The 24,918-nt window shown below is 38.2% G+C and overlaps 1 protein-coding gene across 9 annotated transcripts in view; it reads right to left on the bottom strand.

Annotated features, from left to right (window-relative positions):
• Positions 1-24,918, bottom strand: part of R3HDM1 (R3H domain containing 1) — a 132,337-nt gene that overhangs the window by 47,100 nt on the left and 60,319 nt on the right. For 5 of the 9 annotated variants that reach the window (XM_007525021.2, XM_060178038.1, XM_060178040.1 and 2 more), the window contains 8 exons: positions 20,551-20,659; positions 20,361-20,456; positions 17,615-17,652; positions 17,477-17,527; positions 17,138-17,364; positions 14,900-15,154; positions 9,871-10,019; positions 2,498-2,788 (listed from right to left, as the gene is read on the bottom strand). In XM_007525021.2, coding sequence (XP_007525083.1) covers positions 2,498-2,788; positions 9,871-10,019; positions 14,900-15,154; positions 17,138-17,364; positions 17,477-17,527; positions 17,615-17,652; positions 20,361-20,456; positions 20,551-20,659 — 1,216 coding nt within the window. The remainder of the gene's footprint in view (positions 1-2,497; positions 2,789-9,870; positions 10,020-14,899; positions 15,155-17,137; positions 17,365-17,476; positions 17,528-17,614; positions 17,653-20,360; positions 20,457-20,550; positions 20,660-24,918) is intronic. The other 4 variants (XM_060178043.1, XM_060178044.1, XM_060178041.1 and 1 more) reach the window with 3 other exon arrangements.

Raw genomic sequence — 24,918 nt, 5'->3', positions numbered from 1 at the left:
AACAGTGTAACTCCTTTTACTCTTTTCATTTGTGTTTGCTGCTGTCATGTATGGCATGCAAATTTATGATAAAAATATAAAATGTTAGAATTTTTTCTTGAAAGTAATATTTATTTTTTAATGAAGAGAAAAATATATCATTTATCTACATACATTTATACTTAATGGTCCAATAGTGGTTAGCATCTAAAATCAGAATTTACCTGTTGCTTACTGATACTGTCAGAAAAGTCTACAGGAAAAGATAGCTATATGATATGCACCATGTATATGCATATGTATATGTACTGTTTCAAGGACAGGGATACTGCAGTAAAATTAGGGGTTTTACTGACCTAGAGTTTCTGTGCTTAGCTGATTTCCAATGAAAATAAATATTCTTTAGGACCTCAATGGTTTTTTGTTCTTTTTATAAGTAACTCAATTAGAAAAGTTGAGCCTCAAATAATGCATTAACATACCATATCCTTCTACCATTTTTTTTTTTTTGCATTACCTTTATTTATTTATTGGACAGAGACCGCCAGGAATCGAGAGGGGAAGGGGTGATAGAAAGAGTGAGAGACTGAGAGACACCTGCAATATTGCTTCACCACCTGAAAAGCTTCCCTCCTGCAGATGGGGACTGGAGGCTCGAACCTGGGTCCTTGCACACTGTAGCATGTGTGCTTAACCAAGTGTGCCACCACCTGGCTCCCATCCTTCTACATCATTGAGTGATACATTTTTTACTCCAAACTAGGTCATATTACTTTAAGAGAACATCAAAATTGATAGTGGGAGTTTTGAAAAGAAAAATGAATGAAGGGGCCAGGTGATCGTACACCTGGTTGAGCATACACATTGCAGCGCACAATGATCCAGGTTCAAGACCTGGTTTCCCCTGCAGCAGGGAAGCTTCATGAATAGCAAAGTAGTGCTGCCGATGTCTCTCTCTCCCTCTCCCTCTCCCACCCAAACTAATGCAATTTCCAATGGAGGGAATGGGAACACAGAACTCTGGTGGTGAGAAAGGTTTGGAGTTATACCCTGTTATGTTCTAAATTTTGTAAATCAATATTAAATCACTAATAGTTTTTTTCAAAAAACCTGCAACTTTTGATTTGTTATCAAATTGTGATTATTGAAAAATAAGCATAAAAAAGGAAACAGAGAAATCATTACCAAAAATCAGAGAAAAAATAAACATGAACAAATAAATTATGAGTCCAAAGACTATAAAAGTTTTAATTTTGAAATTCTAAAATTGCTTGGAATCCTGATTGTGGTAAGACTCATCATGGAGCGTCTATTTTTTTGTTTTGTTAGATTTTATTTATTTACTAATGAGAAAGATAGGAGGGGAGAGAGAAAGAACCAGGCATCACTCTGCTACATGTGCTGCTGGGGACTGAACTCAGGACCTCACGCTTGAGAGTCCAATGCTGTATCCATTGTGCCACCTCCCAGACCACGAGCGTCTACTCTTAAATAGAAACATATAAACTGTTTCTCTTATTGAGATGAAATTTAAAAAAATTTATTTTTCAGCTTCTTAAAAAAAAGTGGGAATCCACATATGATCAACTGATATGTGAGCAACTGGTAATAAAACAGATACATTCAAAGGAATGAAACCAGATCCTTCTCAGATCATGTATAAAAACTAATTGAAATCAGCTCAATAAGCAATCCAAAGCCATGAAACTCTTAAGGTTATTGCTGGGGCTCAATGTCTGCACATTGAGATAGAAAGATAGACATCCGCAGACCTGCTTCACCGCATGTGAAGTGACTCCCTGTAGATAGGGAGCCAGGGGCTTGAACCGGAATCCTTATAGCCAATCCTTAACACTTCGTTCCATGTGTCCTTAACTTTCTGTGCTACGCCAGGCCCCCAATTCACATAGTTTAACCATCCAACTAAAGTGACAGTTTAGCACAGACTACAACGTTTACTTAAATACCACTGCAGATTTCCAAACAAAGTTAAAAAGAAGCTTTTTAGGGCAGTGGGGAGATAGCATAAGGGTTATGGAAAGAGACTCTTGGGTCTGAGACTCCAAATTCCCAGGTTCAATCCCAAGCACCATCATCAGCCAAAGCTGAGCAGTGCTCTGGTAAGGGGGTGGGGGGAGAATGAGGACGATGATGAGGAAGAGGAGCAATAGCTTTCTAAAGATAAAATTGGGGGCCGGGTGGTAGCACACCTGGGTGAGCGCACATATTATAGTGTACAAGGACCCAGGTTTGAGCCCCTGGAAAGAAAATACATAAAAATAGATTATATCACACTGCAGGGGGAAAGCTTTGTGAATGGTGAAGCAGGTATGCAGGTGTCTGTCTCTCTCCCTCCCTATCTTCCCTCCTCTCAATTTCTGGCTGTCTCTATCCATTAAATAAATGAAGATAAAAAAACTGAAAACTGATTTTAAGAGAACCTTCCAGGGGAAAGAAAGGACAATTTAAAAAAAAAAAAAAAAAGGAAGGAAGGAGGCAAGCAAGAAAGAAAATGTACCTGTGGTGAGGGTTGCTGAATATATCCCTGCTGCTGGAGCACAGGCTGGGTGACAGGATGACCAGAAACAGAGAAACTAGCAGTAGGAACTGGATGTCCAGTGGGTAGAGGAGGCGGTGGTGGGGGCGGCGGGGGTGGTGGTGGTGGGGGAGCTGCAGTCATGATATATCCAGGCTGCTGTGGGGACTGAAGAACAACAGTGGACTGGAACATGGTGGCATGAGGGTCAGAACCGTCTGCAGGTGGTTGGCGGGCAAGACTCATGTGGCTAAACTGATTTCCAAGGTTGTCCTGAAGACAGGGAGAAGAGTCAGAATTAGTAAGCAAATCTAACCAAAGAGAAAAACTTCCTATATTTTAAGATGAGTTATAGTTCTGTATATCAATAATAGGCATGATTGAACAGAAGAGATTCAAGAAAATTAGATGTCTAAAGCATGAAGAGAAATATCAGAGTCGTCATTATGAATCACATATAGTGATAAATAGAATGCAGACTGAGTAGAGCATAACATTTTACATTACACAATTTAGAGATACTATTTAAATAAAGATTAAAGGCACATTAGAACTTGGAAGTAAAATTGAACATTTTATATTATGTAATTAATGTATTCTGAGAAGACTTTGAAGACAACTGGCAAGGCAGAGTACTAATTACTCTTCAGTTTACATCACTTCTTAAGTTTCAGGTTATGTTATTTCTTTATCTCCTGTCATTCTTAACAATCAAGTATCAAAATTAAATAACATGAAAATCACTCATTTTGGTGCCTCTTCCTCAAAAATAATTTGGTCATAAATTACATTCTATTTCAGTGTTTTTTAGTCTGTTCCTAAAGTTGTATTTTGGACAAAAGTAATGCAAACAACAGTTTACTACTCCTCCTGCTATTTGGTGAAGTGGCCATGATGTTCAGCCAAGAGAAATGATATAAAAATGTCATTTTATAACATTTTACAAATGTTTCTCTCATTCAAAAGCAAAGAGCCAGTTCTAATACTTTACACAGTATCTCTAGATGACAATCTGAGATTAAAATATGGTCCTAATTCCCTGCTCCTAAAACCTACAGATTAGCAAGAGTATATTTAGTTAAAGGGGAACTTTTGAAAATAAGTATAGCACATTTATGTACCACTACATTTATTGTTGCGGCTTTGTGCTTGCACAATGAATTCAATTTCTCTTTCCTTTCTTCCCTTCCTCCTTCTTTCTTGTGATAAGACGGGGAAAAAAGAGACATAGAAGGAGTGAGATACCTACAGCAACTGCAGACGGGGACGAAGGGCTTGAACCTGGATCCTTGTGAAACCAGGTACACCATCACTGGCATACAAAAGGGAATTTTTAGAGGAAAAGAAAATCTTAAAAACAACTGTAGTTAGCGCAGCGGGTTAAGCGCAGGTGGCGCAAAGCACAAGGACCGGCATAAGGATCCCGGTTCGAGCCCCGGCTCCCCACCTGCAGGGGAGTCACTTCACAGGCGGTGAAGCAGGTCTGCAGGTGTCTATCTTTCTCTCCTCCTCTCTGTCTTCCCCTCCTGTCTCCATTTCTCTCTGTCCTATCCAACAACGACGACAACAACAATAATAACTACAACAATAAAACAACAAGGGCAACAAAAGGGAATAAAAAAAAAACCTGTAGTGCAGTAGGGGTTATAACTCAACTTGCATGTCTGAGGTTTCTGGTTTGATAGCTAACAGCACATGTACTGGAATGGTACTTTTAACTTCTCTATGTCTCTTGAGAAAAATAACTCCCTCATAAGCAACACATTTTTAAAAAAATGTAGCAATTAAGTTGACTTTGAATATCTATGTTTTTTATTTATTTTTATTTTGCCTCCAGGGTTATTGTTGGGGCTCAGTGCCTGCACCATGAATCCACTGCTCCTGGAGGCCATTTTTCCCCCTTTTGCTGCCCTCGTTGTTGTAGCCTTGTTGTGGTTATTATTGTTGTTGCTGATGTTGTTCGTTGTTGGATAGGACAGAGAGAAATGGAGAGGAGGGGAAGACAGAGAGGGGGAGAGAAAGACACATGCAGAGCTGCTTTACCGGTGGCCTGTGAAGCGACTCCCCTGCAGGTGGGGAGCCGGGGGCTTGGACTGGGATCCTTACTCCAGTCCTTGCGCTCTGTGCCATATGCGCTTAACCCGCTGTGCTATCGGCTGACCCCCCTATGTTTGTTTATTAATGAGAGAGACAGAACCAGAGCATTACTCTGGCACATGTAATGCCAGGTCCACTGTACTACCTCCCAACCCATAACATGTCTATAATTTCCTTTTTTCATTATCTTTATTTACTTACTGGATAGAGATAGTCAGAAACTGAGAGGGAAAGGGTGATAGGGAGAGAGACAGAGACAACTGAAGATCTGCTTCACCACTTGTGAAGCCTACCCCCCTGCAAGTGGGGACTGGGGGCTTGAAACTGGGTCCTTATGCACTGTAACATGTGCGTTTAACCAGGTGTGCCACCACCCAGCCCCCATGTCTATCATTTCTATAGTCTGTTAATATTTAAAAAATAAGTTAATGCTATGAAGGAGGGACTGAAAAAGGGGAAACTAATTTAATGATTCAAAGTACTGAAGTCTGGGAGGTGGCACAGTAGATAAAGCACTGGACTATATAAAGCACAAGGTACAGAGCATGATCCCTAGCAGCACACATAACAAATGCTACCTGGTTCTGTCTCTCTACCACATTCGTTAATAAATCAATAAGATGAAGATGGAGGAGTGGGAGGGGGGAGGAGGAGGAAGAGGAAGAAAGATCATCTTGATCATTATCACAGGGTCAGAATGAGATGACAGGTAAAACTAACAGTTTGCATAGGTCTGGTTTTCCTGTCACAAAGAAGTAGTGTGCAGTTGTGGAATCCAGTTAAGTCAGGGCCTATTATTATATTGGAGGAAGATTTGGTGCTACGCTGTCTTATATGTCTGTCTTTTGACCTCTCCTATCTTAAAGGAGTGGAGTGGTGAAGCCCCATGACAAGAAAAGAAAAATATTTATTAAAGGTTTTTAGTGAAAGCTAAAAGACAGCTGATTGCTAAGATATGTAAAAATAAATAAATATATATATAATTTTACTCTTCCCAAATGGCTTCTGACATACTCATGTATGAATTCAATAGCTAGTTAATTAGATAAAAATATGCTTAAATATAAACCTATTATAATTACAGATTAACATGGTTAAAGATTTTAAAAAGAGTCTCTGTAAATGTATACTACTACTAGAGTAATCTGGGCAAAAAAATCATTTTCATATTTTAGTGACCTATCATTTTTCAAGATTTCTGAAGCTCTTATGCTATTCTTTTCTTAAAAAAAAAAAGATTCATTATGCTGGTATGCTGTTTTTTTTTTTTTTCAGAATAAAAGTGATTTTTAAAAATATTTCACAAAGTTAGTAAAGTTGTCCCCAGATCAAAATAACCTTCCTGCAATAAAATATAACGCTTCAAAAAGTGTCAAGTTATTTTAAGATACAGCTTGTAATTTAACTTGAATAGCAATTTCCAAATGTGATGACCATATAAGTCTGAAAAATAATAGCAACATTAGGAATCTATGTAGAATGTTAGGGAGATTCACTTTTAGGACAAGAAACATTTATTGAAGACATAATCTATACCAGGTAGTAGAAAGGAGGCATTTTCACAAGGTTGCTGCATGTACTCAACATAAAGCTAACACATGACAGTGGTGTAAATTGGAGTATATACTGGATTCGAAGAGAAACACTAGCTGTAGAGGTAGCTCAGTGGTAGAGTACATGCCTATCTTGCATAAGGCTTTGGGTTCAATCCCTGCATCACATAAAAAGAATAGCTTTATTATATACTTTACAGTCACAGATAAAATACCTAAATATCTTCTCTGGAAATATAATTAGGAGGGCGGCTTACTGTTGATCTCCAAGTCACTCCAGTAACTAGACCTAAGTCTCTGAGATTTACAGAATGGTGGAAAGACTGAAAAGTAAAAATAGCTGAAAGCTCCCATCACAGAACTGCACACCACCTGGGGCCAGGTGGTGGTGCACCTGGTTGAGCACACATGTTACGGTGTGCAAGGACCTAGGTTAAAGCCCCTGGTCCCCACCTGCATGGGGAAAGTTTCACAAGTGGTGAAGCAGTGCTGCAGGTAACCGTCTCTCTCCCTCTGTCACCCCCTTCCCTCTCAATTTCTTTCTTTCTTTTTTTTAAGAATTTATTTATTCATGAGAAAGATAGGAGAGAGAGGGAAAGAGGGAGAGAGGGAGAGGGAGAGGGAGAGAGAGAGAGGGAGAGAGAGAGAGAGAAAGAACACACGGGAACCAGACATCACTCTAGTACATGTGCTGCCAGGGGTTAAACTTGGAATCTCATGCTTGAGAGCCTAATGTTTTATCTACTGCGCCACCTCCTGGACCACCCCTCTCAATTTCTTTTTTTCTTTTTATTTTACCAGAGCACTGCTCAGCTCTGGCTTATGGTGGTACGGGGGCTTGAACCTGGTACTTTGGAGCATCAGGCAAGAGTCTCTTTGCATAACCATTATGCTATCTACCCCTGCCCCCTCTCAATTTCTAAGTGTCTCTATCCAACAAATAAAGATTTAAAAAATAAAAAATAAAAGAATTGCACACCACCACTGATGTCAATGAAATAAAAAAAATAATAACTGAAACATCTTACAATTAGCTATTTAAATTGGGACTAGAGCTGGCCATCCATAGGAAGACACTGTTACCTGATTTAGTTTCCCCATTTATATTTATAAAGCCTATTATAAACGGGCTTGTACATATTTGTTTAAACACTATCACCATTCACTTTGTAGATGGTAATCAGGTTAAGGTAAGTGGTAGTGGACACTAAAGTAGTTTTATCATTTTTAACTTGCTTTCAAAAGTAAGGAAGGTTTCAGTAGGTGGCACAATGAACTGAACTCTCATGCATGAGTTCCAAACCTGGCATCATATGTCAGAGTGATGATGCTCTGATATATATATATATATATCCCCCAATGCAAAATAATGCCAAAGATTATACTTTAAAAAATTCAAAATTAACTGAATAAGATTGTCTTAGGAATAATATAAATAAGAAGAAATTCTTATAGTGACAAAGATACATAGTGAAGAGCTGTACTTTTAAAACAAAATCAGCATATTACTTTCTAAAAATTGAGAGGTTTAGGTTAGTTAGAATGACAAACACAAAAACTAGAATTAAAGTAAACTACAAAACAGACAAACAGTGAAAAATGATGCATCTGCACCAGTAGTAACTGGTTCTTCACAAACCTCATCACTAGAAATAAGCAAGCTCCCTAATGAAGGGCAGACAACACATCTAAGACTAAGCAAGATGCAGCAGCTCCAGAAGTTCCAGTCAGAAGCAGTCAGACAATAAAGACACAACTTTCTCTAAGAGCTACAACATAAATGTCAGATTAAACAAGAGCTTTTGTTTGCTCAGAATTAACACAAGAGTACTAGGGGGCTTGAACCCAGGTCTTTCAGCATATCAGTATGTCAGTACCTAGCGGAAAATGCTTGAAACGATGTTAGGAAATTCAGCTGTGGAATTTGACATACTCAAGATTTTTTTTTTTAAGATTAATTTTATTGTGGGGGGAGGGGAGGCCTGCGCATTACTCTGGCATGTACATTGGGGGGAAAGAACTTAGAATCTCATACTTGAGGTTTCAATGCTAATTCACTGTGCCACCTTCCTAGGATATGAAACCTTCATTAAATTTGCGTCTCTATGCTAAATCAAACTAAGTTCCTTCTTGTTTTTGCACCCAGGGCTTCATTGGACTTTATACTGTATAATTCCACTGCTCCTGGGAGACCTTATCTTTCCCACGGCCATGATACTTTACTCCTGGTGCTGGGGCTCTAACCTGGCCTCATGCATGGAAAGGCATGTGCCATATGCCTTATCCACTTGATCATTTCTCTGGTGCCTATCACCATACTTCTTTCACATTACTTGGCATGCTTTCACCAGTGGGAAATGTAGACTGACTTACAAGCAAAGAGCAGTGTAATTAACTGTCTAAATTATCTCTGCTATGTGGCACATAAAAGTTTTTTTTAAGTAAAATGAAAACAGTTATACTGTTATCCATTTCCCTGAGGAGTAACTTGTACAGAAGAAAAGACTGATGTGAATATGTATATATTAATGCAAGATATTTAAATAAATTCATTTAACTTAGAATGTTTCCTTCTGGGTGTCAGGCAGTGGCATATCTGGTTAAGAACACATATTACAATGTGTAAGGACTGAGGCTCAAATGTCTGGTCCCCATCACAGGGGGGAATCTCCACAAGTGGAGAAACAGGGCTGCAAGTGTCCCTCTGCCTCTTTCCCTTGCTATCTCCACACCACTCTTAGTTTCTCTCTTTCTCTCTTTTCTTTTATTTATTCCATTTTATATTATTTTATGAGACAAACTGAAATGGAAGGAGGAAAGAGAGGTAGAGACACCTGAGGCCCTGCTTCACCACTCATGAAGCTTTCCCTCTTGCATATGGAGACCCAGGATTTGGACCCTAGTCCTTGTGTAAAACAATGTTTCCTTCCCTCACTACCTCTTTCCTTCCGCATCACCAGGGCTTTATTCTACTTCGCTTACTTTTTCAGAAAATGAGACAGACAGATACACATAGCATAATTGCCCCTAATGCATTGGAGTCTGGGCTCAAAGCAGGCCACTTTCCAGATGAACTATCTTGATGTATGCCTCTATCTTTCATGAGTACAATTTTTTTTTTTAAGTTTGTTACTAGGTAGAGACAGAAAGAAACTGAGAGGGGAGGGCGAGAGAGAGAGAGAGGGAGACACCCGGAGCCCTAATTCACCACTTGTGAAGCTTTCCTCCTGCAGGTGGGGACCAGGGGCTTGAACTGCCTCTATCTTTCAAAAGTAGATGGGATGAAGAGTGCCTACTCAGTTTTTTTTTCTCCTTCTAATTACTTAATCCGTTGACTCTGTGTTTAATGGGGGAATAATCTTAGTTTTGTTAGTATTCCGCTTACCTATTTCTTGCTTTTGTGAAATGGGGATATAATATCCAACACACAGCTTCATGAGATAAAAAGTTCCCTTCTTCCAAAATATATTACTATGTGTGGGTGGCTAGGGGAGATGGCTCGACTGGTAAGACACTAAACTTACATGCCTGAGGATTGCAATTTAATACCCAACACCACATTCACCAAAATGCTGCTCTGACTTGTCTCTACCTCACATGAAACCCTCTCAAACATAATCAACCTGCCTTAAAAAAGAAAAAAATATACACATATATGCTGAAAAGCTCTTCAAGGTAAACTCTCGTAATCATGGATATGTGCACCTGTGAGAAAATGTGATTCGCTGCTTGCTGAGGTGGTGGGGGTGGCAGAGATGGCTGTGGAGGTCCAGGCACTTGGGTTCTAACTGGTTGTTGAGTCACAGGAGGATTATACACAACTGGACTGCCATCTGGATTTATGAAGGGCTGACCTGAAAAATTTAAAAGGGAGAAATCATTTACAATAGAGTTGAAAACAGATCATTCTGTTAACAGTTTAGAACATGTCAACAATCTTTATTCATAACTCTAAAAGTATCAATTTCTGAGAAGAGATTTTCTTAGCTGGAGAAGTAAACCAAGACTTGGCATGAGGCTTAACAGTGCTTATTTTTTCAGCCACGAAGAAATCTGTGGGTGGGAGAGATGGCACAGCTGAGGGGCTGCAGGGGTTCCATGTCAGAACTCTAGGTCTGACCTCTGAAACTACATATGGAAGAGTGGTGCTCTAGTTCTTCTCTCCCCTTCTCCTCTCTCAATAAAGCCTTTAAAAAGATTTTCTTGCACTGTGTTACTATGTGTGTTGATACAGAACCTGTTAAAGTTATTTTATTTGTATCTATTTATTTTTATTTTTTAATATTTATTTTCCCTTTTGTTGCCTTTCTTTTCTTAATTGTTGTAGTTACTATTGTTGTTAGCAATGTCGTCATTGTTAGATAGGACAGAGAAAGAGAGAGAGGAGGGGAAGACAGAGAGGGGGAGAGAAAGACATCTGCAGATCCACTTCACTGCCTGTGAAACGACTCCCCTGCAGGTGGGAAGCTGGGGGCTCGAACCGGGATCCTTACGCAGGTCCGTGCGCTTCGCGCCACATGCACTTAACCCACTGTGCTACCGCCAGACTCCCTGAAGTTATGTTAGTAATACAAAGTATTTCTGAAAAATTCTGACACTCATGTTGTTCAAGAAAACCAGTTATGGGACTGTGGTCCTATTGTGCAGAAATAAATATTAATTTCAAAAAAAGAAATGCATGACTTTGGAATATCAATTAAATTATCAATTAGTTTCTACTAGGTAGTGGCAAATTTGTAAATCTCATTTACAGTCCACAATGCAAACAAAATTGAAACTGAATGGAAATCAAAATTGATGACAACTTCAAAATTCAAATTATGGATTTGATGATAGTATCTTTAACTTATAACTTGTTTTAAAAATATTTTTACTGGGAGCATTAATGATTTACAATAAATAAAATTGTTGATATATGTGTAAAATTTCTCAATTCTCTGCAAAACTTTCACCCCCAGATGGTTAAAAGGTGAAATGATTTTCTAAAATAATTTCAATTCCAGTAAGCTTTACTAACAAGTTAGAAGAAAATACTAGAGAGAACTTTAGAACTGATTTTGAGGCTTGTTCCATTTATTAGTTAGAATGGAAGGAGAATAGATATTTTAAGTAACTACACGAAATCCTTCTTTACACAGATTCAACTTTTTGATCATCACTGGAGCTTAACCACTATGGGACAATTTTTCTACTTTCCCTGTAAAGAAAGGGAGATCCACTACAACACTACAGCACTGTCAGTGCCACGGGGGCCAGGACTTCAACCAGGGTCAAGTACATGCTGAAGGAGGCGCCTTACCAGGTTTAATACATCTCATCAGTTCTATATGCAATTGTACGTCTGTGGACTGGGGGGTCTAGTGCATGAGATTCTACCACTCCTGGTTGGATATATATATATAAAATTTTTAAAAGCTCTTTTCACGGTAAACAGACATAAACAGGAGTCACATCACTGCACTACACCAACTGTAGTAACTCCTCAAGTTCCATGAAACTTCCATGTGCTGTTGAGGCTCTATCCTGGGGCATTGCACATAGTAAAGTGAGTTGTCCTACCTGGCTGAGCTATATTCCCACCTCCTAAAATATTTTTATTGTGAGAAAATAACTCACAAATAGAGAACAAAAAGAAAATAAATGTCACACAGTATCACAACTGACATTCATGGTGAGAAAGGTGTGGAATTGTGCCCCCGCTAACTTGTAATTTTTTTTAAAATCAAAATTAAATTACTATTAATAAAAAATAGATTCAGGGAGTCAGGCAGTAGTGGCACAGGCTAAGCACATGCAAGGACCAGTGTAAGGACCCCAGTTCGAACCCCGGCTCCCCACCTACAGGGAGAGTTGCTTCACAAGCGGTGAAACAGGTCTGAAGGTGTCTTTCTCTCCCCGTCTTCCTCTCCTCTCTCCATTTCTCTCTGTCCTATCCAACAACATCATCAATAACTACAACAATAATAATAACTACAACAATAAAGACAAGGGCAACAAAAAAAGGAATATTTAAAAAAAATATTTGTCAATTATTCAAAAAAAATAGATTCAAAGTCTGGTATTTTTTTTTTCTCCCCTTATACTAGGTCATTTAAAAGAAATTCAAAAATAATTTCCTGAATTGCTTTTAAAATGGTGAATTTCTAGGGGTGGGATATTATATAAAGTATTAACTGCTAAGAATTCTGGGGGAAAAGAATATGGGTAAAAACATATTTAAAGTGTTAGGAATTATCTGAAAGACAATGGCTATGTTGTAAGTTGTTTTGTTCTCAAAAAGCAAAGGACAGGAAGCTTAATAATGTAACAGAACTAGAGAAGGCTAATTTTTATTAAGCAAAAACTGAATTTCTGAAGGTTTTATGTTAATTTAATTTCCTCCCCTTTCTTTCTTTTTAAATTACTTTTTCCTAACCAGGGTACTGCTCAGCTCTGGCTCACAGTGATGTGGAGGACTGAACTGGAGAACTTGGAGCCTCAAGCATGAGAGTCTGTTTGCATAACCCTTATGTTGTCTCTCACACCCTGTTAATTTAATTTGTATAAACAAAACAAATGTTCAGTATTTTACACTAGAAGATACAAAGGAAATCTAAAGGTAGTAAGCTATGAGCCATTTTTTTTTTTAATTTTAGGAATTACCAATATAAATAACAAGAGCATCCCCATGGCAAATGTGCTGCTGGGGACAGAACTCTGGACCACATTCCTCAGAGTCCAATGCCATTATCCACTGCATTAAGCCTCAGAATGCACCAAGCCATGTTTCAAAAACTATTAAAAACAAAGAAATGCTCATATGCTAGTTTTTGGGGGTTTTTTTGGAAGGGGGGGAAGAGTGCTTACCAGGACACTGACCACTCTTGGTCAACTACTTTATTTTTTGTCTCCAGGGTTATCATTGGTACCTGCACTATGAATCCACTGCCCCTGAAGGCTATTTTTGGCCATTTATTGCCCTTGTTGCTTATCGTTGTTGCTGCATAGGTCAGAGAAATCAAGAGAGAAGGGGAAGAGAAAGACTCCTGCAGACCTGCTTCACCACCTGTGAAGTGACATCCCTGCAGGTGGGGAGTTGGGGGCTCGAACCGGGATCCTTACGCCAGTCCTTTTGCTTCATGCCATGTGCACTTAACCCGCTGTGCCACCGCCCAGCCCCCAACAACTTTTAAAAAAATATTTCATTTATTTATTTATTATTGGATAGAGACAAAAGGGAGAGATAGAGTGGAAGAGACACAGAGACACCTGCAGCCCTGCTCCACCACTCATAAAGCTTTCCCCTGCAGGTGGGGCCCAGGAACTTGAACCTGGATCCTTGTGCATTGCTATGTGAGCACTTAACCAGATGTGCCACCGCCTGGCCCTGGTGAACTATTTTTGAACTTCAGATAGAGAGTGAGAGAGGAGCCACATAGAGTACTTCAATTAGTATTAACTAGACCCCAATCCCTAACTGTGGGGGGAAGTTCATGAAGAGTAAAGCAATGACACAGATGGAATGGAAAGGGAAAGCAGGCTCACGAGAGAGCCTGCTAGCTTCTGCAGCAGTGGAATCATCCATAGTGCAGGGATCAAGCCCACGTAAAAAGCCTGGTTGGGGGGGGATAGAGAGGCAGAGTGGGGGAGACTCCTGCAGACCTGCAGAAACTACATTACTCCACCTTTCATGAAGTACCCGCAGATGCTCTGTATGATGTTGGAAGCTCAAATCTGATCTCATGCATGGTAAATTGTTCATTCTGCTGTGTGAGCCAGTTTCCTCATTTGTGCATTAGGAAGGTTTACAAATGATTTGATGTCTTTTCACTATATTACCAAATGACTGGGTTATGTTATCTTGTATAGAGACTGAAAATTTATTTGATTTACTAAAAGAGTGGTGCGTTCTACATTATTTCCCAATAATCATTAATACAGTGTATTATAGATTTCTAATTTAAAGCTCAGTTTCATTACTTGTATATAAAAGTGTCATATGACAGACAGTGTTACTATGATGCATAACAGCACCTAACAGAATGATACATAGTAAATATTCAATAAGGGCAAATTATTATCTAATTGCAAAGAATCTGTCTTGTCAATGTTAATTAATAATGATGAACCATTTTATTTTATTACCAATAAGATTAATTTTAGTTTTCAGAGAACAATTTCATATTTAGAAGAGTAATTACTTTTCAGTTGTTTCTCCATTATATAATAAATAATGTTATGCCTTTGCCTTCTTCAGAAGTGTGTATTACATTTACCAGGGTAAAACTTTCAAAGTGACTGTCTCATTTCTAGGAAATGAGCTGCTTTTTAATTATAGCTATGTCATTAATTGGCCTAAAGGATGATGCCAGGGATGTCACAAGGGGAAAAGTGATATGTTCTTATAAATGTAGTTTAACATTTTATTTATTTACTAATAAGAGGGATAGAAGGAGACAGAAAGCAAGAACCAGATGTCACTCTGGTACATGTACTGCAGGGATTGAAATCAGGACCTCATGCTTGAGAGTCCAACACTTTACCCACTGTACCACCTCCCAGACACCTTTCTTATAAATATTTAGTAACATTTGCTATTCTCAGTGTTTTTTACTACAGTTCAAGAGAGAATGCTTCTTATTCAAGAAAAACAAAAAGTTGACAAACACAGACAATATAGTTTTATGTATTCTTTAGCTTTCAGATAACTCCTAACAGCTCAACTGAAACAAACACCTTTTTCTTGGATACCAACCTGTTTGTGGGTTGATCAGAATACTGCCAGGTGGTATGCCTGCCGCTTCCAAGGGAAGCAAAAAGAAGCTAGTGCTAGGAGATGCAACTTGCCCATTTAAGCCACCATCAAAGGAAAGAGAACTATGAGTGCTGACAGTTGGATAGACGATAGGCGCGCCATGAGAAGACTGGCTGAGAGCTGTACCTGGAAGAGGCTGCTGGATGTGAGAAAGAGAGCCCGTAGATGACCCTACACTACCAGAAGACTCAGAACCTAGGGGAGGAGCAATGAAAAATAGGGATTTTTTAAGCCTCATATAAAAATGCAGGTTTTCAATATGTAATAATTAAATTTACAGTATGTAACATGCAACTTCATTTAAAAGCATAGGTTGTTTGTACTTATCTTTCCCCCATTATGAACAAGCTTAACACAGCAAATTGATTACACGAATTGTTAGAGAAGCCAAAACATGCAACTTATGGCAGTTTATCAACACCAGATACAGACAGAAAAAAAGCACATTACCCACATCCTCCCAAAGACAGTTACATTAATATTATTTTTTAGAATAATACCTAGGAAAACATAGAGTAAAATTTTCCCCTATGGGGCCAGGCAGTGGCACATCAGGTTGAGTGCATGTGAAACCATACATAAGGAGCCAGGTTCAAGTCCTACAGAGGGGTAGATGCATGAGTAGTGAAGCAGTTTCAGGTATCTTGTATACCTGTATGCTACAGGTATCTCTTTTGTCTTTACCCTGCGTACCCTACCCCTTTCTTCTCTCAATTTCTCTGTCTCTATGAATAAAATAAAGGGGGAGGGGAAGAAGAAGAGACAAGGAAAAAATAACTCCTGGGAGAGATGGATTTTGTTGTGCAGGCAACATGCAAACCCAGGGAAAACACTGGTGGCTCACTGGATAGTGTGCTGGCTTGCAGCACTGTTCCACTGATACTGAAGGTTCTTCTCTCCAGGTGGAGACTGGGAACTTGAACATGGGTAAGCTACCACCTGGCCCATACACTAAGATTTTTAATGTCCATAGTATAATTTTAAAAGGTAACAAGTACAATTCACAAAGCAATACAGATTTAAAACACTGATTACTGTCATGAATTTAAAAAATACTGTCAGGGGGAGTCGGGTGGTAGTGCAGCGGGTTAAGCACATGTGGCGTGAAGTGCAAGGACTGGCATAAGGATCCTGGTTCGAGACCCTGGATCCCCCTGTCTCCCCCTCCTCCTCTCTTCATTTCACTCTGTCCTATCTAAAAACATCATCATCAACAACAACAACAACAAAAAGCAAGGGCAACAAAAGGGAAAATAAGTAAAATAAATAAATAAATAAATAAATAATATTGTCAGGGCAGTGCAGTGGTGTACATGGTAGAACATCCATGTTGCTATATGCAAAGGCCTAGGTTCAAGTCCCATTCCTCACAATCAGGAGGGAAACATTATGGTATATGTGTGTTGGGGGTGGGGGAGAACCTAAGGAAGATGTGAATAACTTTATTGGTGAAACTAATTAGAGAAAGTGTTGAGTCAATATATTTTAAAAGAAAAAAAAAGCTGGAATGAGACTATTACTGAAATTTCTATTCACTCATAATAATTATATTTAGTATTTTTCTTTCTTTTTTTCTTTTACTAGTTCACTGGTAAAAGTAAAGCTCATCTCTGGCTGATGGTGATACACAGGACTGAACCTGGGACCTCAGAGTCCAATGCCTGAGAGGCTGTTTGCATAACCACTATGCTATCCTCCAACCCTAATATTTTTCATTAGTTTTCATTCTTCAGAAAAAGCTCAGCAACTTTATTCTTTGATTGAATGGCAAGTGAAGACCTATATATTTAAAACTGTAATCAATAATTAACAGCATTAGCTGAGTATGCAATCAGTGCTAAATGATCTTAGGTGAGAAGCAAGAAGTCCTAATTATAAACACCACGAAGAACTTTCAGGCACCTCTGGCCCCTCAAACAAGGTGTGACATTTCACTGAACCACCCTGAATATAAGTATACACAAAAGAGAATTATTATTTTACTTAATGTTTGTAAATCTTTTGTACAGAATGAATAGCAAAGGTCAACAAACCTATTACGTTTTAAGTGCTTTGGAGATGCTCAGTGGAATTATACTTTATATAATCTTATATTTTAGAGGTCACATAATAAAGATCCAAGGCAACATTAGGAAAACAAATGTTCTGACTGAAGATCTCTAGAAAGATATTTTATACCTGTTTTTGAAAGCCTGCCTATGCTTTTGCTGCTTCCAGAGCTATCACCTCTTGTCAGAACTGAAATCCCACTGAAACTGCTGGCTTTGGTTACAGCAGGTTTGAAGTTTCGGAGAGAGCTGTCAGAATCTGTACTGCTCCAAGGTCGTGGTTCAGAGTACTTCAGCTCATTTTCAGTGCTGCTTTGATAGCTATTTGTTGATCTCCCTGAAGCATCTTTATTAACTCTGTAATTTAGAAACAAAACTTTGAAAACTAGTAGAGACAATAATGGAAAGAATAAAGAAAAAAATGTTTTAATTTTTCAAAAAGGCAGGAAAGCAAGCATTCTTCCAATACCTAAACAGCTGCCGCCTCTGTTGGGTACTACTGGCATCCTCATCTTGAATTCTGTTGGCATTTTAATAAGACACTTTAATTTTTATTACTGCCAGTCAGTTAACAAAAAAAAAAAAAAGGAGGTAAAAATTCTCTCACCTTTTGTCAATAATATAATTCTCTTGGGAACACAAGGACTAGAAAGAAAAAAAATAGACACAAAAAGGTGAACTTTCATTACATACATAATACCATCTATGAACAAATGGCAATAAAAAGCATATGAAATAATATTTTAATATTTTAAAAGTACCGTCAAAGAAAAAATCCAATCTGATAAATGTACACAGGTTATAATTTGAGGGATGGAGGGCTTAAAGACACTATGCTTATTTTCAGTGGATACACACTTTGAAGTCACTCTTTTGTGTGATACAAAAAAGTAAAAAATTTAAAAATTCAACATTCTTCCAAAAAGTAAAATTATTTTCATTATTATAAGTTCAAAGTACATGCCAGTCTGTAGATTCAATTTGCTCAGTCAACAAATATTTGATGAGTTTGTTTTTCCTGATGGCACAGTAGCTATAAATCAAAATAATTTACAGTCAAACTCCTCTGGTATCACTAACTCAGGCAACCATCATTTTGGCAGGTAGTATCATATTAAGCAGTTTTATTACCTTTGTAGTTCTTGATTTGCTAGTCAATTTAAGTAACAAGAATCATAGCAATCTGTTTAAAATGTCAATCTGGTTATACCTCTTCTCACACAAATAATAAACTTGAGTCCTAGCATAGAGACCAGTAACCTATTTTAGAAGCTAGTCACCTGTTATTTTTTATTGGAATAATGCCATGCTTATTCACTTGTGTATTGTTTATGGCTGCTTTCACATTAAAACGGAAGAACTGGGTTGCTGCAATAAAGACTGAATAGATTGGAAAGTGTGAAGTACTAATTATTTGCACCTCTACAGAAAAAGCTGCTGACTCCTGCTCCACTTAAGTTTGATTGCCTTTATTTTACTCTTTCAAGGTGACGATGCTTGCTTCCTTATTTCACTAAGCTAAACTTAACTTCCCTTACTTTCTCTGTCAATCAGGCTGTTATCCAGCTACAATGAATCACTCATTACTCACATGCCAAGTTCTCCTTTAACTCTGGGCCTCTGGGAAAAAAAAAATTTATCCTCCACTCAAAAAGACTTCATTCCTTTATGTTTCCTTTTAAAAACTTAACTACCTTCTCATTCCCAAATTCTAACTTGTGATGCCTCTCTACTGTGAGCCACAGTTTCTGGTGCTTGCCCAGTGTTTCCTAATTTATTTTCATGTCTCTCTATAAAGAGTACAGAGGACTATTACCATCTGGCTATTCATCAAGAGTAGAAACCAAGTTGAGTGCACACATCACCATTTACAAGCACTAGGGTTCAAGCCCCACCAGCAGGGGTGAAGCTTCATGAGCAATGAAGCAGGGCTGTAGGTATCTCTTTCCCTCTTTCCCTCTCTATCTCCCCCTTCCCTCTCATTTTTTCTCTGTCTCTATTAACAAAAGAAATAAAAGAAAAAAAAAGGCTCCTAGGAGCATGTGTCATGCTGGCACTAAACACCTGTGCTAACCCTGGTGAAAAAATAAACAAATAAATAAGTCTATCTTAGAAAATAAAGAAGAAATTTAGTTTTTAATCTGAGTTCAGAAGACCTGGGTTGAAATGTCAACTGCCATTTTCTAGCTGTATAATCTGGCTATTTCACTTTTCCTCTTGAAGCTTCAGTCTCATCTGTAAAAATAACAATAATATCTATAATATATGGAAGTGTTTTAGGGATTGAGATGGTCTTCATTACCTAGCACAGCATGTGTTCAATTAAGATTTGTTGAATGAATATTATAAAATTTTAGCTGATAGATGTGAATGTCCTTGTAAAATATGTAAGAAATTTTCATCTCTGGAGAATCTTTAACACAAACAATATGCTTGCATAGTACCTACTTTCATATATAAAAGGAGCCTAACAGACACTGATAGAGTTAAACTGATTATCTGCAAATAATGGAACTTTTCATAAAAATGATGTATGAAATAATTAGTCTAGGGGCCAGGTGGTGGTGCAGCTGCTAGAATGCACATGTGACAATGTGCAAGGAGCCATGTTCAAGCCCCTGGTCCCCACCTGCAGGGCGGAAGCTTCGAAAGTGGTGAAGTAGTGTTAAGGTGTCTTTCTTTCTTCCTATCTCTGCCTTCTCTCTCAATTTCTCTGTTTCTATCCAAAATACATAAATAAAATATTTTAATAAAAAATAAAGTGCTTAGTCTAGAAAAAACACTTATTTATTTTTAATTTTTTATTATTTTATATATTTATTTATTTTCCCTTTTGTTGCCCTTGTTGCACTCTTTATTTTAAAGAGAATAAAAGTCCATTAACAAATAGTATTTAGAATGAATGATTTTAACCAATGCTCTAAAAATATCAAATCTGGGCTAGGGAGATGGTATAGTGGTAGAACAGGACTTGCATGTGAGAGGTCCCAAGTTTGAGCACCAATACAGCTCAGTGGGGCTTTGGCCAAAAACAAAAACTCAAGTCTACAAGTCTAGAAGGAAAATCAACAAAAACCATACAAACTGTATCCTTACTCAATAGTTCAATATGTTATTTCTAAATTCTTTGATTCAAGCTTATATAAAATATCAACACACAAAACTGCTGCAACATAGTATTTTATTAACTATTAAATTATATTATTAACGTGTTATCTAGTATTTCTAAAAGGTGACTTTATGTAACAAATGTGGTTACAAATAGAAGTAATGAACAAGATTAAGGACTGAGTCCCTACATTGCCATTAGTATATATTCTAACATGAAGACCTAAATATAAGCCAGTACATACATCTTGGGAAAATATTCGGTCTCTAGCTCTCTGGTACTCTTCTTCTCTTTCTTCTATAGATTTGCTTCTTCTGTCATCTTTCAAACGTATTCTCATCTAAAGAAAATAGAACAACTAATTCTTGGGAAAATGATCTGCTGGTATAAGTCCTGTACCTACAGAAATATTCAACTTGCATAGGATTACTTACCTGGTTATCATCTTTGTCAAAGCTAGAGTTATCTCTCTTGAGGATATATCGTTTCTGAAAGTCTTCACATTTATCATCCTTAATATGTTCATTAAACTTCTGATCAGGTCTAAGAAAAGTCCAAAAGAGAACAAATAAATACATTATTTATAGAAAAGTTAAACAAAACATTTTATGGAAAGTAATGAAAACAAGAGAATTTACCATCTCCAAGTGCCACATATAGATACTTATGTTATCCCACTTAGTCCTCATAATATAGCTATAAAAAAAATATTAAGTACCCAAATTTGATCCTCGACAGATCATATTAGAATATAGTGTGGGCTTCGGAAATGGTCTGAGTTCAAATACTACCACACTAGTTGCTTAGGACTTGCATCCATGATTTAAAGCAAGCATACAACTATGCCAGGGTTGGAGGGAACCAGATACGCCAAAATCAAAGCTTGTATATCCACTTTGCACCATCTCACTAAATCTCCAGGAAGGAAAACCTAAGTATATCGTAGTGCCTGGTTTGATGTTACATAACTGAAAGAAACAAAATATTTTCTGGCTGAATTAAACGATACTTAAGATACTCCAAGGGCAGGTGAGATAGCTTACTTAGTATAATGCTTTGTCATAGCAGAAATCAGGTTTGAGCTCAGCCCCTACACTACATTGAAGGATATGTCATTGCTGTGGTTTTTCCCCCCACCCAACTACCTACATAATGAGAGAAAAAAAGAAAAATTCAAAATGTAGTCGATTTACCAAATACTCTTTGGGGGGGGGTGTCTTTTTGTTACTAGAGTTTTACTGCTCCAAGCTGACTTTTTCAGAGAGAGATACAGATACAAATGTAAAGATACCCAACAACAAAGCTTCCTCCAGTGATAAGGGCTAGGGTCAGACCTGGGTCATGCACATACCCAAGCAGATGTCCCATCCTCATAACCCTATCTTGTTTATTTCATGAGAGCTTCACATATGGTGTTGGAGATAAAATGGTAAAACCCTACAGGGATGTAGAGGTTACACAGACTCCTATGCTGAATATGAGCCCCAGATCAAATCAATGGGGTTCATAGTTAACAATATTTACATACTTTTCCCATATTTGGGAGCTACTCTCTTCCCTGACCCAGCTTTCTAGTCCTATTTCCAACTCTGACACCACCTCCCCAGACAATACCTTCAGTCCACCTGCATGTTAGCTGTCAGGCTCAGGCAAACACTAGTAAAGCCACAGGCCCCTTGAAATACACCTCTAAAGTAGACCCACTAGCTCTTTCTTTCTTTTCCTTCTCTCTCCCTTTTTATTTTAGGAGATATATTTATATATTTTTTTATTTAATTTATTTTATGTTTTTATCAGAGCACAGCCCAGCTTTGGCTTATGGTGGTATGGTGTATTGAACCTGGGACTTCAGAGCCTCAGGCCTGAGAGTCTCTTGGCATAACCATTATGCTTTCAACCCCAACCCCTACTAGCTTTTTCAAAATGAAGACCCCCATATCTCATCTGCTATATTCTTTTTTTTAAAAAATATTTATCTTATTTATTTATTCCCTTTTGTTGCCCTTGTTGTTTTATTGTTGTAGTTATTATTGTTGTTGTCGTTGTTGGATAGGACAGAGAGAAATGGAGAGAGGAGGGGAAGACAGAGAGGAGGAGAGAAAGATAGACACCTGCAGATCTGCTTCACAGCTTGTGAAGCGACTCCCCTGCAGGTGGGGAGCCAGAGTTCGAACCGGGATCCTTATGCCGGTCCTTGTGCTTTGCGCCACCTGCGCTTAACCCGCTGTGCTACAGCCCGTCTCCCCATCTGCTATATTCTTACTTTGAGGTTCCTGATTATTAAGTTATTTGTTCTTCTTTGTATCTTTTTTTTTTAAATTTATTTTATTTTTGAGAGAGATGCTGAGAGAGACAAAAAGAAACACCAAAGCATGGCTCAGCTCTCGCCTATTGCGATGTGGGGGATTGAACTGGGGACTTTGGAGCCTCAGGCATGAGAGTCTGTTTGCATTAACCATTATGCTATGTCCCCCACCCTCTGTCTTACATCTTAATGCTTTTTCAGCTATCAAGCTGCAAATGCTACCATGAAGCCAACCCAACTTCTCTGGGTAGAAGACCTCACCAATGTACCCTGGATTCCCACCACTCCAGAGTACTACCTCACTAGGGAAAGACAGAAACAGGCTGGGGGTATGGATTGAACTGCCAACACCATGTCCAATGGAGAAGCAAATACAGTGCCAGACCATAATGATCTTGGGTCCATGTTCTCAGAGGGATACAAAAAGGAAAGCTTCCAATGGAGGGGATGGGATACGGAACTCTGGTGGTGGGAATTGTATCCTTCTTATCCTATGATCTTGTCAATCATTATTAAGTCAACTAAAAAAATAAATAGCAAAGAAAAATGAAGAAAAAAAAAAAGGTAAAATACAGGCATGCAAGTTTTGCACTCTACCGACTATGTTAATTCCTGGCCACCTAGGAATTCTTAAATACAGAAGCATGCATCTTTGTGTTTTATCAATTTAAAGAGGTTAGAAAAGAGGCTATTGGGGGTTGGGTGGTAGCACACCTGGGAGAGAGCACATTTTACACTGCACAAGAACCCAGGTTGAAGCTCCCAGTACAAACTGAAGGGGGAAAGCTTCAGGAGTGCTGAAGCAGTGCTGCAGGTGTCAGTTTCTTTCTTCCTCTCAATGTCTGTCTCTATTTAATAAATAATTATCACAAAAAGAGGGCTTTACCTTTTAAGGTTAGATTATAAGCTAAACTGATGATAATGAAATCTTACCACTTATAGTTATGGAAATTTTACTCTAAAAAAAGTTTGTATGCCCGAAATATGATTTCAGCTTCATCAAATTAATTCATTAATTTCTTTTTGTGATTCAACACTATCCTATTAGGAAACTGGACTCACTTGAAATATATATTTCTAAATGTAGTAAAATTGAGTAATGAGACGTCCAAACTAAGAGCAGACATTTCATTCTTTTTTCTATTAATTAGTTAATTTTATTGACACCAGGGTTATTGTTGGGGCTCATTGCCTGTATAATGAATCCACTGCTCCCAACAGCCACTTTTTCTTTTATTTCGGATAGGACACGGAGAAACTGAGAGAGTGAGGGATGGAAAGAGAGGCAGAGAGACACCTGTGATATTTGATTTGACACTTGTGGTGCTTCCCCTGCAGGTGGGGACCTGAGGCCAGGTCCTTGTGCACAAGGCCTGGTGCACCACCCTCAGGGCACTAAAGTCAATACTTCTGAGTATGTTTTAACTTAGAGAATGCTTAATAAAGTACTATATCTATGTCCAGACAAATTATGCAAAAGAAGATTTAAATATCAGAATTATTTTTGTAAGCTATAAAGAATTACCTATTATAAAACATACTTAGAAGAATTGGAAAACTGAGTGAAACTTTAAAATATATTCATTTATTTATTTGGCTAGAATCAGAGAGAAATTGAAAAGGGAGCAGAGTGGAAGAGAGGCACCTACAATACTGTTTCATTTTTTTTAAAAAAAAAAAAAGATTTTATTTATTTGTGAGAAAGACAGGAGGAGAGAGAAAGAACCAGACATTACTCTGGCACATGTGCTGCCGGGGATAGAACTCAAGACCTCATGATTGAGAGTCTAAAGCTTTACCACTGTGCCACCTCCTGGACCACAACATTGCTTCATCTTTTGAGAAGTTTTTTTCTCTGTATGTGGGGTTTGGAGAATGGAACCCAGGTGCCAGTGCACTGTAATATAAGCATTCAACCAGGTGTGTCACTGCCTAGCCTCTACAGCAAAAATTTAACTGGGCAAAGTGTATTGCAGCAAAGCAAAAGACTCTGGGGGAGGGGGTAACAGGAGCCAGTAGAGGATTAGGGACCCAGCACATGAATGTGGAAGATTTGGTAGTTGGAGTGGTATGCAGACCCCTGCCACAGAGAGTTAAGGAATTGTACATGTGTCAGTAACTCCCCTGTAACCCAATAAATTGATCTGGAAAGAAATACTTATATAAGAGAAAGAGAGCAAATCTTTACAAACAACTATACAAAGAAAGGAAAAATAAGTGTGAAAGTGATGGGGAAAAATTACGTTTTGTTTTTTTTTTAAAAAGTATTTATTTATTATTTATTCCCTTTTGTTGTTTTATTGTTGTAGTTATGATTGATGTCATTGCTGTTGGATAGGACAGAGAGAAATGAAGAGAGGAGGGGAGAAAAAGTGGGGGAGAGAAAGATAGACACCTGCAGACCTGCTTCACTGCCTGTGAAGCGACTTCCCTGCAGGTGGGGAGCCGGGGGCTCAAACCGGGATCCTTACGCCAGTCCTTGTGCTTTGCGCCATCT

Source organism: Erinaceus europaeus, chromosome 18 (genome assembly GCF_950295315.1).
Source record: "Erinaceus europaeus chromosome 18, mEriEur2.1, whole genome shotgun sequence".
NCBI classification, from domain to species: Eukaryota; Metazoa; Chordata; class Mammalia; order Eulipotyphla; family Erinaceidae; genus Erinaceus; species Erinaceus europaeus.
The sequence above is the reverse complement of the archived record's forward strand: the minus strand, read 5'-3'. Positions and strand labels throughout refer to the sequence as shown.